Source organism: Helianthus annuus, chromosome 1, assembly GCF_002127325.2.
Source record: "Helianthus annuus cultivar XRQ/B chromosome 1, HanXRQr2.0-SUNRISE, whole genome shotgun sequence".
Taxonomy (NCBI): domain Eukaryota; kingdom Viridiplantae; phylum Streptophyta; class Magnoliopsida; order Asterales; family Asteraceae; genus Helianthus; species Helianthus annuus.
Window position 1 is genome coordinate 75,538,413 of NC_035433.2, and position 14,174 is coordinate 75,552,586.

The 14,174-nt window shown below is 34.2% G+C and overlaps 1 protein-coding gene and 2 long non-coding RNA genes across 13 annotated transcripts; all 3 read left to right on the forward strand.

Annotated features, from left to right (window-relative positions):
• The first annotated feature begins 381 nt into the window (after positions 1-381).
• On the forward strand, positions 382-3,337 carry LOC110937247. Its single transcript, XR_002590665.2, has 4 exons — positions 382-469; positions 1,593-1,676; positions 2,936-2,991; positions 3,114-3,337. It is a non-coding gene; the product is annotated as an uncharacterized LOC110937247 (long non-coding RNA).
• A 232-nt stretch (positions 3,338-3,569) lies between these two features.
• LOC110937254 lies at positions 3,570-9,324 on the forward strand. Of its 3 annotated transcripts, XR_002590666.2 has the most exons (9): positions 3,570-3,787; positions 4,281-4,879; positions 7,413-7,534; positions 8,294-8,356; positions 8,445-8,498; positions 8,576-8,653; positions 8,744-8,831; positions 8,917-8,971; positions 9,038-9,324. It is a non-coding gene; the product is annotated as an uncharacterized LOC110937254 (long non-coding RNA). The 3 variants fall into 3 exon arrangements; XR_002590668.2 differs by lacking the exon at positions 7,413-7,534; XR_002590672.2 differs by lacking the exons at positions 3,570-3,787; positions 4,281-4,879; positions 7,413-7,534 and adding an exon at positions 7,574-8,210.
• A 940-nt stretch (positions 9,325-10,264) lies between these two features.
• Positions 10,265-13,943, forward strand: LOC118481998 (polyribonucleotide nucleotidyltransferase 1, chloroplastic-like). 9 transcript variants are annotated; one of them, XR_004866701.1, is made up of 7 exons: positions 10,265-11,318; positions 11,767-12,256; positions 12,350-12,962; positions 13,121-13,168; positions 13,263-13,362; positions 13,574-13,660; positions 13,729-13,943. XR_004866701.1 is itself a non-coding variant. In XM_035977395.1 (7 exons), exons 4-7 carry the CDS (start codon positions 12,780-12,782, stop codon positions 13,738-13,740), a joined length of 330 nt encoding a protein of 109 aa, XP_035833288.1. In that variant the 5' UTR covers positions 10,265-11,318; positions 11,767-12,256; positions 12,350-12,640; position 12,779; the 3' UTR covers positions 13,741-13,943. The 9 variants fall into 9 exon arrangements, 7 of the variants coding, with proteins under 7 accessions (XP_035833288.1, XP_035833287.1, XP_035833284.1 ...); XR_004866697.1 differs by lacking the exon at positions 13,263-13,362 and having other exon boundaries at positions 12,350-12,640; positions 12,797-12,962; XM_035977395.1 differs by lacking the exon at positions 13,263-13,362 and having other exon boundaries at positions 12,350-12,640; positions 12,779-12,962.
• Positions 13,944-14,174: the final 231 nt, after the last annotated feature.

The window sequence follows — 14,174 nt, forward strand, 5'->3', positions numbered from 1 at the left end:
AGACCCCGAATGACTTATGTTGTAATGTGCCCATTGAATGAGTACAATAGAAGGGTAAGAGTAAGAACGAGAAAGGTTTCGGGGACGAAACCTTCTTTAAGGGGGGTAGACTTGTAACACCCCAAAATTCGAATTATTAAATTCGTTACCATGTTAGTAAAATGAGATACAATAACTAAGTTAATAAACTTAGTTAAATGTCTATTAGATAAGCTAAGGGATGAAACTTATAACAATTATGATGGAATGTATAATAGAGGGACAAAAAACGTTAAGTGGGAAACTTGATTTTATAAAACAAAATTAAAACACCACACACACATAGTGTGCGTGTGTGTGTCGATGATCAGGAAGGGAAAAGAGGGTCAAAACCCTAGTTTCTTCAAAATCTTCAAATTGAAAGGCAAGATGAAGCTTTAACTCATAACCGAGCATAGAGTAATGATCACCTTCACAAGGGGATCGCAAGGTATGTCTTAAAAGTTAGATTGGTGATTATGCACGAAGTGGGTTATGTTGTAAATCGCAAATTTGTGTGAAATTGAGCATGAGTATGTGTTAGATTCATCATTTGGAACATGGATTATGCATGGTTTAGGTTAATTTGATGTTTAAGGGTGAAACCCGTTTGTTATGGTGAAGATGATGACATGGGTAAATCATCTATGTTTAAATTCTTGCTTAAAATTGATGTATTTTGATTTGTAAGATGGATTCTTAGGAGAGGAATTGAAAGAAATGTGATACTAGTATGTTTGATGTTTATGCATGTATGATTCATGTTGATTAGAAGGAAGAAATTGATGAATTATGTATGAGATTAGAAGGATATGCATGAACTAGTTGTACACTATGCTTACAAGGTAGTACACATATCAAAAGTATGATGAAATTATGAAGAACTTAAGATTAGATCACTTGTAAGTGATTAATAAGTAGTTATGAAGTGGGTTTTAGATGATGTAATGTAAATTGATGATTTACTTATGTTAACAATGTTTGGAATCATACATGTGTGTGAGTGTTTAAAGAAATTGGATAAGAAATGGTGAATTATTGTTAGATGAAGTGAACAAAATGTGATGATAATATGTATGATGTTTAATTTTAAATACCACATGTTGATTAGTAGAAGGATTTGATGAACTATGTATGAATTTAGAAGATTGTGCATGAATTAGTTGTACGTTATGCTTAAAAGATGGTACGCACCCCAATCGTATGATAAAATGTATGTATTGTCGTCCGTATAGTCGATTATGATGTTACGGGTATATAATGATAAGTCGAAAGTTAAACTAAATGAACCGTTGACTTCTAAAAGTCAACCGTGTATAAGAAGGATGGTTAGACGAGTTTTCATAATTGTAAGATTAAGGTAGGTTATATGGAGCGTGTTTGACGAATGTGTGTTTAATGCAATGACATGATGGTTTACATGAGTTTGAAATGATATGAATTTGGTCACATGTATTATGCTTGCTAGAAGTAACTAATGAAAGTCAAATAGGAATTATGCGATCAATATGATCGTTAACATGTACAATTATGTATGCTAATAAGAATGTGATTTCGATGACATGGAAGTATAGGAATCATGTCGAGACGGAATCAAGCACGGAAGGCTAACGGGTCAAGAAGTGGCGAAGAAACAAATATGAATACGGATGCACGAGGTAAGTGATTTCCGCAATCACTTTTAGTTGTTTATGTAAAGTTATTTGCAACTTAATTAAGTATGATAATTGAGGTCAAATAGGAATGAGTTGTATGAAATTGACGAAGTATTAAACGGATCTTAGCTTTGATCCGAGCAAGGTATGTGCGTTAGAGTTGTAGTTAAGTGGTAGGATTGGTTAAATATGCAAGGAAGTCCTTGGTTGTAAAGGATGGAGCAATGTTGACAAAAACGCCCTTGATAGGTATATCGGGTAAACAACCTTAAATGTCTATTGGAAACAAGCTAATTGATTAGAGTAATGTTTTGGTCAAGTATGAAAGCGAAGTATAGGGTTTTGTATGTCATAGTCCACTTAAAGCGCAAATACCCATAACGGGTCAAAAATAAGCTTTTGAGTGAAAATGGGTTAAAAGGATGCAAGACGTCCGAGAACTTAATCTTTTATGATAAGCGCCAATGAAATTATTAAAGTTCATATGAGATTGAGGTCAAATAAATAGATTATGTTGATAAATGCACGAACGTGTCGAATCATTAGAAAATGATAATATGTCGAATGCATGTAAGATAAGAATTTCCTTAATCCGGGGGTAAGATTTTAAGTTCATATGATAGAATGTGAATTTACAAGCATGTAGGAAGAAACGGGAGGTCAAACGGGTAAACGGTTCAAAAGTTACGCGCGTTTTAGTGCGTTCGGACGACGAAACGAATCTGCAGAAAACAGCAAAAATTAGAGGGCGTCGCCGACGGGTAGGGGGCCGTCGCCGACGGGCAAGGGAAAATCAGTTTTTGTGCTGACGGGTTAATTACCTGTCTACGGGTTTTTGGGCTACGGGTAAATGCAAGGCCCGTCGCCGACGGCCCTAGGGGCGCCCAAGTCTCAAAAGCTAAATTCTTGTTATTTAAGTTGATTTATGTGTCGTAGGCTTCGGTTCGTTATTTGTGGACTACGATGGACTTTCCAAACATGATTTTTTTTACGGTTCCTTAGATGTTTATGGACTTTAAACCTAAGTCTAAGACCCTTGTAAATATTGTATGTAAAGATGTAGGAAGATATGTACGTATGTAGATGTGTGGGTATGTATGTCTAAAGATATGTATGAGCGTATGCATGTATGTAAAGATGTAAGAAAGGTATGTATGTATGTAGAGGAGTATGTATGCATGTAAGATGGTACGTGTGCATGATTTAAATACGTAGAGTTTTAACGTTACTAATTATGTGTTTGAGGTTGGTATGTAATGCAGGAACGAGAATATCGGATTCTTACGAAATTTAAGCTCTACCTGAAATAAGAGGATGAGTAAGGATAGTTGGATGAACTAATGTTAAATTGTCGAACGTTATTCAATATTTAATTATATGAGATTAATGTTATATGATGATGTCGTTGACTAATGACTAAATTGTATGTGATGCCCACAGGTGCCACACGGACTTCTTCTGCTACTTAGAAAGTGAAGCGGACGTAGATCGAGTCAAGAGCAAGGATTGCACGGATAGATCGGTCATATAATTGAAGTGTATAACGTCTAGAAATGTAAATTTTAGTATGAATGTTGTGAATTCTTTTATAGAACGTTTAACATTTTTAGCATTTGGAACCTTCGCGAAAGTAATGTCGTTAATAAGGAAATAAATTTTAAAGCCCTTTTCCGCTGCGTCATTTTTAAGGTAAAACGTATTAGGGCGTAACAAGGAAGGAATTTATAGTGGGAAATTAAAAAAAAAATTGAATTTTGTCATGATTAAAAGAAATTCATGGTTAAAAAAAAAGATAAAATATAAAGGAATACATAGACAGAGGAAAGGATATTTTGTCATGATTGGAGGTGGGGATGGTCAACAAGTCTCTAACTACCATTGTTGTACCGATGGCGACCCATCGAGGAATCCTCGATGGGGACCAGAGGCCCGTCGTTATCTCACCTTTGTAGGATCGTCCATATAACCAAGGGCTACACAATTTTACCTCTTCTTCGTTCATAGTTTTCCGGCGAGATAAAATCTTCGGACACTATGAATCACAATCACTATGAACCACACTCGAAACCCCAAACAAAACAATTTTCCAATATGCTTCGCATCGCCCAATCGAGGTATTAACGTCCGTCTATATACCTCTTTTATGGTTGTTATGTATACACATCGCCCAACTACTCTAAATAGCCTCGGTGAGAATATTTTTCTGAAAAAAAAAAAGATTTCTATTTAATCTTACAACATAACTAAAACTAAACTTTTACATGAGAGTGGGAAATACATAGAGAATAGAGAATGAGAGAATGTATTGATTTGTAAAAAAATGGAAGAGTAGGAAGGAATTTATAGTGGGAAATTAAAAAAAATTGAATTTTTTTTTTAATATATGACCGTTTGACAACGGTCAAAAAATCAAACATTTCATCGCACAACGCCGCGAAAAGTATCGCGCTGCAACAATTTTTTGGGCCATAGCGCCCTTCGTGGTGGTGTGCCCGGCGCTATGGTGGGCTAAAACGCCCCACTACGTTCAACCTGAGTATGATGATGATGATACCACACATATCGACTAAATGTGGATTTTGTTTTTTTTTTCCTCTATAAAACCAGACACACCAGATTCTCTCTGCTTCGTCTTTGTGACACAAAGTTTTTTATTTGAATGGCCGAGTTTATATATAAATATAAAGATCCCGACAAGAAGCTGAGACAATCAAGATTACATAGCTTCCTCTACATCCAAGGTTACCCAATTTTTTTTTTTTTTTTTTTTTTTTGACCCTGGGAACCCACTTCGTGGTAAACCCCTGGGTCCCCCAATACCCAGCTAACCGAGGGGAACGGGTAAAAAAAATGGATAACCTTGCAAGCACTCGGGCTGGTGGGATGTAGAGAGTAGGCCCCGGTGGGAATCGAACCCATAACCTCTGGAATGAAGGTAACCCATTTGAGACAACAAATACGAGTCGTGATGGCTTGTGTTGGAAATGATCTTTTTTATACAAATGCTCTCTTCGATTTTATTCTTCTTGTTTTTAGTATTATCATTATTATTAACCACATGTAATTTGTTCAAGAGGAGGTGGGTTTTTAGACCCGTTTTTCCGATTTTGCCCTGCATACCACCCTTACTCCAGCACTGTAAAGAGAATGCTTAATGAAACCCTTCCAAAATAGAGATTTTTGCGCCGTTTTGTCTCAATCACCAGGTATCCACCTCTGTTTACCTCTTACATTCGTATATTATTGTATCTGTTACCATATTTGATCCAGATTTTAGTCCATTTCACCTCGTTATCCCACACTTAAATTTCAACAACGATTAGCTTTATAAAAATCGAGTATTACTCAAATGTTTGCTACAAATTGTTTGGTTTTTAGTGATTTTCAACTTGGTTTTTGATTGAATCTAGAGATATTAGTTTGTTAAGGCCTGAATCCTAACTTGTATTGTAGATTAGGTTTTTTTTAATTGTTTTTAGGGGGTTTTATTTTTACCTGATTCAGAAGTTAATTGCTACTACTTTTGTAAATTTAAACAAAACGCAATTTAAACAAAACGTAATTAATGATATTGAGAGAAAAAAATTATACAATGGCTTTTGTAAATTTAAACAAAACGCAATATTGTAAAAGACGTATAAAATTATAATTTTCTTATCATGCTTATAATACGAATATAGTATTCCTTTTAAAAAGAGAAACTGAGTGGAGGAAAATGATTTTGCCTTTTTGCATATAGTGTGAAAACGAAATTTGTTGGAGTTTATACATGTAACTTTAAATTAATGCGTATGAAGTTGTAATATTTTATTAATTATTTCTTAAATAAGTTGATGGTAAATGTATACTCTGAATAAAAATATAAATTCAAGTTGCTATATTTGTAATAGATGAAGTGTTTCATAACTATTTTATATTTCTTATTTTATTTATTATAAAATAATAATTGTAGAGATATATAGAAATATACTAAAATTGCACTACAATGACCCAAACTTACCGTGAACCAGTTATATCATATATGCAATCTTTAAAAATAACGGACCATTTTGTACTTTTAAATTGTTCATAAAGCATTATATATTTTATAGGAATGGGATCAAATACAAACACTTAAGTTTGTAAGAACCATAAGAACCAATACATAATTGACAAGTGTCCATCAATAAAAAATTAGTTTAGGGGTAATTTAGACTTTTTGACCATATTTATTTATAACTAATTAAAAATAATTACAAAAAATATAATCAGCACAACACTATATAATTAGCACAACATCATTAATCGTTCTTCATTATCAGCACATCGTCCTCGAATCGTTCTCCATTATCAACATAAACGACATTAGCACAACATCTTCAATCGTTCTCCATTATCAGCACACCAGATGTGCTGATTATATCTACTTTTGGTGTTTGTTTGTATTATTTTGTAATTAACACATAATCAGCACCTTATTAGCACAAATATAAAACACCTTTTGTTAACTTTTTTTAAAAAACACTTTTATAAATACAAAAAGGTATAGTAATATGGTACTCATATTAAAGATAAAAAAATACTTGATTTTATGGTATATATTTTTAAAAAAATAATGAAGTATATAAAAGTTATTTTAGTTTAAAAAACCTTGGTGTAATTTGTATTTAATAGAAAATGGTCAAATGACTAGCAATTTTACAAAATTACCCCTAATTTGTTAGTAGTAATTTTTAATTATAAGAGTTTTATTTATAATCAATATCAACCCTTGATTTAAATTAACAATGGTTCAGATCTGTTCTTACAGTTCTTATAATTAGCACTGTTTGTACAGGATCTCAACCCAAAATAACCTCCTTTACAAATTTTTCTATTGTTTACTAACATGCATTATATGTCTAACATCACTCGTAATATTGATATATGATTTACCTAGCTAACATGTTAGAAAAACCTTCTTTAGAATTTTTCTATTGTTTACTAACATGCATTATATGCTACATTTTTTTATTAGCATATAATTTTTAACAGACACAACTTTTAAATGAAGGGGTATAACCTAAGTTGCTTTTTGTAAGTATAATATAATATAATATATCTGCCTAGGTAGCCTATGAGTACATTTAATCATATTGGTCACTCATATTGTGAACTAAAAATATAGAAATCATAATATGAATATTAAGATTTATCTACACAGAATAACACATAGATTGTTACATTAATTTCCTAACATAATGTTTAAGTCTAGGTATGAAAAGAACACCTAGATGGCTTAAACCTGTGGCTCTGATACAACGTTTTGTCACAACCCTCGACCCCACTCTGGGAGCGGGAGCCGTGAACCAGTCAAGTGGTACCGGTGTTTATTAAATACGCAACGGAAAAATTTTATCAGGACCGTAGTTAGGAAATAAATTCAGAGTTTATAAAACACCAAATAATTAACATTAAATAAAACTCATGTTCTTTACAAATGTTTTTATAGGGATAAACCCAATAAATAAAACATAAATTTCTTCTTTTATCTAGGTATTTATAGCCACTTTATTTAAGCCTTCAGTGCTCCATAGCTGGTTTCTATTATCTCTACAGCGAGTTACCTGAAACGCGTTTTAAAAATATTTTATCAGCAAGAAATACTGGCGATTTCATTCCATTTTATAAAATGATACATTATTATACTTCACAATATTAAGAGCGATTACAATGTTTATTTCTACTCAAGTACTCATTCAGTATATGTCACGTTGGCAGTTACAATGACTGTGGTCATATTACTATTGGCTAACTCGTCGTCCAATAGCAACGCTTAAGAAGTAGTGTATACAAAACCCCACATACCGGCAGCATTGGTAGAATACAAAGACTTAATCACTGTAAGTATAACTGAAAAATATTTGAGGTTTTAAAAGCATTTAACTTTAGGGTCCAACTACAGGTCTCCTGGTATAATCTTGGGCATAACTCCGGAGCTATTAATAAAATATATAATGCACTCGTGGTAAGTATAATAACCCAATTCAACTTTATTAGTAGGCCACGAGACAGAATCCCAACGTACTTAGGCGGGCAAAGTCTTGACATGCATTGGTGGGTCCTATGTCAATCGGGCATGGTATTGAATTAGTGATTAGGGGTTAAAACACTTAAAATGAGGCAGTGCATTATTATGGGGAAATCACGAAAATGGCCACTGCAACGCCGTCTTTTTCAATTTAGCCAACGGACACCCCTCGCCGAGCCGTTTCAGCGAGCTGAAACGGCACAAGATTCCCTTTAAACGGCCAGCCAACCGTTGGGTGACACATGTCCGACAAAGCCTGTAACGGCTTGAGATTTCTGCAGTCAACGCCATATAAACCCCTTGATAACAATGATCAAGTAAAAAATGAATTGAAAGTCACATCAACATCATCAAGTGAGTTTAGATGTGTAACCAAAATAAAGATTCTTTTGCAGGGGCTCCCGTGGTCGTCAATATGTTCCACCCCTTAGTTGCAAATTCTGGCCTACTAACTATGATTTTGTTATCAAGGATGCAGATAGAGATAGGTTATCTAAGTTCATGCTTTATCCATATATAAAAGAATACACCCTATCTGTTTTTACATTCTATTTGTTTTTTATGTTAAAAGGAAATGCTTTTTCTGGTTGGTTCCCCCTCGGGCTCCACTTTCAAAGTTTGAAGAGATCGTCGAGTAAGTGGTTTCTTTTAAAATTCTAGAAATGATAATGAATCTCGAAGTGGGTCAGTTTGGTTATTCTAAACTGTATTGTTTTTAATAGGAAGTTTATAGAGGCTGTGAAGATAAAACTACCGTTTGAGATCGTACTATTGCAGTACGTGTCTGTTTACTATATGATAATAATAATGATGATTATAAAGGTATTGTTAACTTCTCTTTGATTTTGAGAAGGAAGCTGAGGGTGATTGTTGGCTGGATTATTATGTCTTCCTTAGGCAAGCATCAGGTCATTCTACGTATTATTTCAGAGTAAGTGTTAATAAAATTCATCTAGTACATTTTTTGAAGATTGTATGTTAAATATAAATATATATCTATAATTTTTGTTTTGTTTCTTAGCATTGGTTTTTACCTCAAATATTGTGAAGTTCTGTGTAAAATCTTCCCCTCTACCCTTGCTTGGCTCTTACATGCTTTCTTTTGTGAGGTGAGTCTTTAAATGTTTAATTCTATATGTGTGTGTCTCTCTATATATATATATTGATTTTGACAGTTTTGATTTCATGAAATAGGAAAATGAAGGAATTGCTCCAACTTCCTCGTCCTAAACCTTCAGTAGGAAGTGTGGTAAGAATTTTGTGTTTTTTATGGATATTAATTTTGGCATTTATGTTTTAATCTTTGTTATTTTAGGTCGTTGGAAAGGTTTCTAGCAGCGTCTCAAAAACATATGGTGCTATGCTTGGTATATATGCTGTGTACGTGCGCTTGAAGGAGACTAGTGCGTCTATTTTTATTATTGGGTTCATTATGGAGACTAGTGCGTCTATTTTTATTATTGGGTTCATTATTTACATGTTATTGATTTTGAAACTTCTTGATCTTGTATGCATCTGAGGTACTTATATTTAGATGATACTTTGTTTTTTGATTTGGAAAATCATATGTGAAAATCGGATGGATTTGTGTGATGGTTTAAATAATACTTATATCTTACATGTTAGTTACAAACTTACAAGTATAAAGGTGTCCATCAAAACGTTTTTTTTTATTTTTTTTTATTTCGGTTTTCTTTTTGTGTAATTAGTTTTTAATATAACTTTTATTATTTATATTGCTACAATATCTTGAGTAGATTCTGTTTTTAGTTCATTATAACGAAATCTAAAATCCTGAGTACGTCATTGTGATGTGATTTTTTTTCATAATCTTTAAGACGTATTTTCTATTTAGAAACACGTTGTACATAGTAATTTGAAGTGATGTCGTTTACCCATTCTAATAAAATTATGAATATACCATATTGACTTGTTCATTTTTATCTACGATTCAATAGCATTTTTATTTTGAAACATAAGCTGTGGAAAACATTTAGTTTACATTGTTAAACATATAAATATTATTCAAATGTATTACAATGTATATATATTCCAAATAAAATTGTAATGCATTTAAAATAATTATATATTATCCAATATTAATAATGAATACCAATGAATAGTTATTATAATAGTAAATATTTATATGAGGTGGTATTATATTTTAATATTAAACTGTATATTTGAAATATAGCCAGTAGAATTCACCGTGCTATGCGACGGATATTCAATCGTTATTAGTTTGGATTGTCAGGGTACCGGTTCAACACTTGTATAAGTTATAATACCAAAGAAAATACTTTACTTAGAATGTACAAGTACAAGACTTAAAGCACCAAGAAACACAAAACATTTACCCTTCACCCGGATCCATCATCAACCGTCTATTTTCTTTCAATTCTTCACACGGATCGTGATCTGACGGATGACTTTGTTTTCACACGGATCCAGCTTTCCCCTTCCTTCTCTCTCATCTCTCTCACAACTCACATCCTCTGCTTTCTCTCTCTATGGCGATTGGGCGACTTCATCAGGCCTCTCTCTCGGATCTCACCAGATCTCTCACCAGATCTGTGAGGATTTCACCAGATCGATGAAGGTAACCTCCTTTTCTCTCTCTCTCTCTCTCAAATTCATAAACAACCGCGGGGTGCTGTACAATCGATTTTAGGGTTTGCCATTTCATAAACAACCGTGGGGTGCTGTACCACTTGATGTGCGAGATTGAAGGCAACCACCTCACTGCTGCCGCTATTATCGGTCATGACGGCACCGTTTGGGCTCAATCCGCTAATTTCCCTCAGGTTTACACTCTATTTATCACTTTCTGTAACCTAATTTTGTTCACCGATTGATTTGTTTGTGTTAATTAGGTCATTTGTGCTTCAATTGAGTTGTTTAAGTCCGATTGTTGTTGATTTAGATTCGGATCTGATCCGTTTCGTTACGTACTTGCGTCTCAGTTCAGATTCGTTTAGGTTTTCGAGGAGTTGATTTGTTAATATGGATTTACGATCGATGATTCGTTGATTTCGATCGGTTTGTAGTGTCGGTTTTGATGATTTGATCTGATTTTGTTTGTTTAGTGATAGATAGATCATAGATATGAACTTGATTCTATTTTTGATTTTGTGAAGGATGTACAGTTTCAGATCTGTGTAACGTTGAATGAAAAAAAAAGAAAAAAAATTGCAGTTGATTTTGATAGAGCTGTGAACAACTTATTGAGTGATGAAAATATTAAATGGTGACATGCATGATAACATGAGTTGGATGCTTAGATCTACAATATATGTCATTGAATCTTTATTTGAGGATTGGAAGGGGTTTTACTGTTTTAGTTTTAGGATTGCTTGTTAAAACTTTTTATCAGTTTATTTTGTTCCGGTATACAGTAAGGAGTGTTGAGGATGTCTGGATTGCTTATCGCGATTGTAAGGGGGTTTAGGATTGTTTATTAAACCATTTTTATCAGCTTATCGCGTTTCGATATCCAGTAAGCAGTTTTGAGGGTGTTTGGATTGGAGCTATGGTTCCAATATCGAAAAAGACAAATGGGGCAAGATGATGCAAGAGGCTCTATGCCTTCTGATGAGGTACATTATTGCTTGTTTTACTACATCTCCACCATTATATAAATTATGACTTAAATATTTATTAACAACTGTAAGCATTTCAACACAACTCAATTGTGTGTATAAAATTTTGAAAAAGAAGTTTGCAGCTTTTGAAATTGGCATCATGTGTTGTACTGTTGTGCCAGTTTCCCTTTTGGCTCTTGATGAGATTTCATACCGAGAGTGAGTGTTTAGCATGTGAACTCTAAAATATTATGTCTTTTCTTATCATATAACTGAATTACATATAAATTTGATTACCTTTTGTACGTGTTTTGAAAATGGTTTGTTCAACTTGATTGTCGATTAACATGTCTAAGGAAAGATCGATTAACTAATTCTTATGTAGATTAGTTATGGTTTTGAATTATATTTTGAACCTGTTAACTTTTTGTGAGGTAAGGTATCTGATTAAATGTTGGTGCAGAAGCTCCTCCTAAGGTCCATGAAGAGACAGGATCATCCGAAGCAAATATCTTTACCAGGAAATCTATAACTAATTCGAGTCGGAGGACATTTTAGTTTTAAACCGGCTCAGCATGCGCAGCCGCAACAGCAGCGAACGCAGCTGCATCGGCTCAGCATGCGCAGCCGCAACGGCGCAGCGAGCGCAGCCGCGTCTGTATCACCGAGCGCAACCCCAACGAGCCCGACGCAGCCGCATCTGTATCACCGAGCGCAACCGCATCTTTAATACTTGTTTATTACAGTAGGTTAACTGGCTAACCTTTTTTTTTCTTTTCAGATAACAAGAATCGAGTATGTTCATTCTAAAGGGATATGAAGAAGATCAGGAGGATAATGAAGAAGAGGAAGGAGGACTGAGTCAATCTGGAAAAGAGTTGAGGAAGCTGCTCGGGAAAAATAGTGGGGTTAATGAATCCGAGCCAGAGCAAGAGGACGATGACGACGATGATGTAATGTCATTTTTTATATTCAAAGAAGTTCACCAGTTGCATTTTTTATTGTTGGAATGTGATTTTTGTTTATTTTGTTTTTGTTATGAGTAGATTGATGACGAAAGTTCCCTGTTCTTGCACCAAAGGCTAATAATAATGGGGTCCATCAAAGCTTAATAACAGCCCTCTTAAAGAGGAACCCGTCGATAATAGCCCCTCAAAGCCAGCAGCTGCTACAACATCAGCTCGGGGAACCCCATCTTCAAATAAGTCGGCTAAGGGAAAGCGAAAAAGCACCGAGAGAACAAACCGTCAAATGGTGCCGCCACAGCTCAAAACCATGCTTGCCTTCTGAAGATGATTTTCCGTATACGATACGTGTTGAGAGCAACATAACCGAAAGTAATGGATCTTCAAGGGGTGATGGATTTCATGTCTATTATAGGAAATAATAGTTCTAATATGTGTCACATTAGATAAAACTTGTCTGACAGTTATTTTGACATATGCTTTTATCTTTTTTGTGTGATGATGTGATAGCATGGCATCCGTTTGCAGGGGATGTCTTGCATTACAAGACGCCGGTGTACCGTTAAAGAGTTCTATTGCCGGAATAGCAATGGGTTTGGTTCTAGACACACATGAATCTGGCGGAGATGGAACACCACTTATTTTATCTGACATCACCGGCTCCGAGGATGCTTCTGGAGATATGGACTTAAAGGTAATTGTGATATTATTTAAAAAAACAACTTGGATTCTTTTAAACAATGGCATCTGACTTCTTTCTTTTTCGCATATATCATGTTTTGGAACAAATTTTTTATCAACAAAATAAAAATATAGTATAGCTGATGATATTACTGAAATTTAATGATGCAGGTTGCTGGCAATGAAGATAGAGTAACAACATTTCAAATGGATATAAAGGTTATTTATTATGTCTTTCTGTGTTTTCTTGGTTGTCAAGTAATGTGGTGCATGTTGGTGGTTTAATATTTGAACATGCCTTTGTACGTTATAGGTAGGTGGAATTATTTTGTCAACAATGAATCAGGCTTTGCTGCAAGCAAAGGAATGATAGTGTTGTCTTGAAAAGCTACTACAGCTTGAGATGGAAAAGGGTATATTCGTCCGTTTCATGATTGGTGACATCACATGCCTCTCTTTTATTTTGTTTTTTTTTTATAATTTATTGCCAAGAACACATGAGAGAACCTTGTCTTCATAAAGAAATCAGTCATGAAACGGACAAAATACCCTTTTCAAGGAAACCATTCATGAACCTTACGAAAATACTTGAGTTTCTTTTAGTATTTATTGCCAATAACACAGGAGAGAACATTGCTGCTGAACTGGGCACCGTTTGAAGTTACTTGCGCAAATTGCAAAAGACGAATTTTGTACTGCTTCAAACCCAAGGTGAAGTGCTTGATCACACCATTTTAGGTCATGCGCTTAGCCCAAGGTCTAATTTGAGTTGTTCACAGATCCATGGCTGAACAATTTACAACAATGTCATGCAAATGGTTTGCCATCCTCATGGGTCAATAAAAGATTCTTTTTGTTCCACCACCAGCAAGAGATCCAAGATTGTTTTTTTGACTTTTGTTTCGTTTACGTATGGATTGACTTAGAAATTGTTGTTTGCTTTACTTATGAATTGATTTTGAAATGGTTGTTTGATATTGTGTTGGCTGCTTCATTTTGTATTAGTGTTGCAGTTCATTTTAGTTAATTAACAGTTAGTATGGAATTACTTTTAAATTTTGATCTTTGTTTGATTTAAAGTTTGTCTTTATTATTGCCGTTTCATTATGGGTCGTTATGATGATTATGGAATTGAGTTACAAAAAATACTGCATTTTGGTTTGATGCTGCTTGTGTTTTTGGTTTATCCTTTATTGACTGCTAGATCTCGAAAAACATGCTTGAA

Bases quoted from the DNA above. Each gene is read 5' to 3' on its own strand.
- LOC118481998 (XM_035977395.1), top strand. From the start codon at position 12,780: ATGGCATCCGTTTGCAGGGGATGTCTTGCATTACAAGACGCCGGTGTA. The intron at 12,963-13,120 runs GTAATTGTGATA...TTAATGATGCAG, and splicing joins CTGGAGATATGGACTTAAAG to GTTGCTGGCAATGAAGATAG. The intron at 13,169-13,573 runs GTTATTTATTAT...CCAATAACACAG, and splicing joins CATTTCAAATGGATATAAAG to GAGAGAACATTGCTGCTGAA.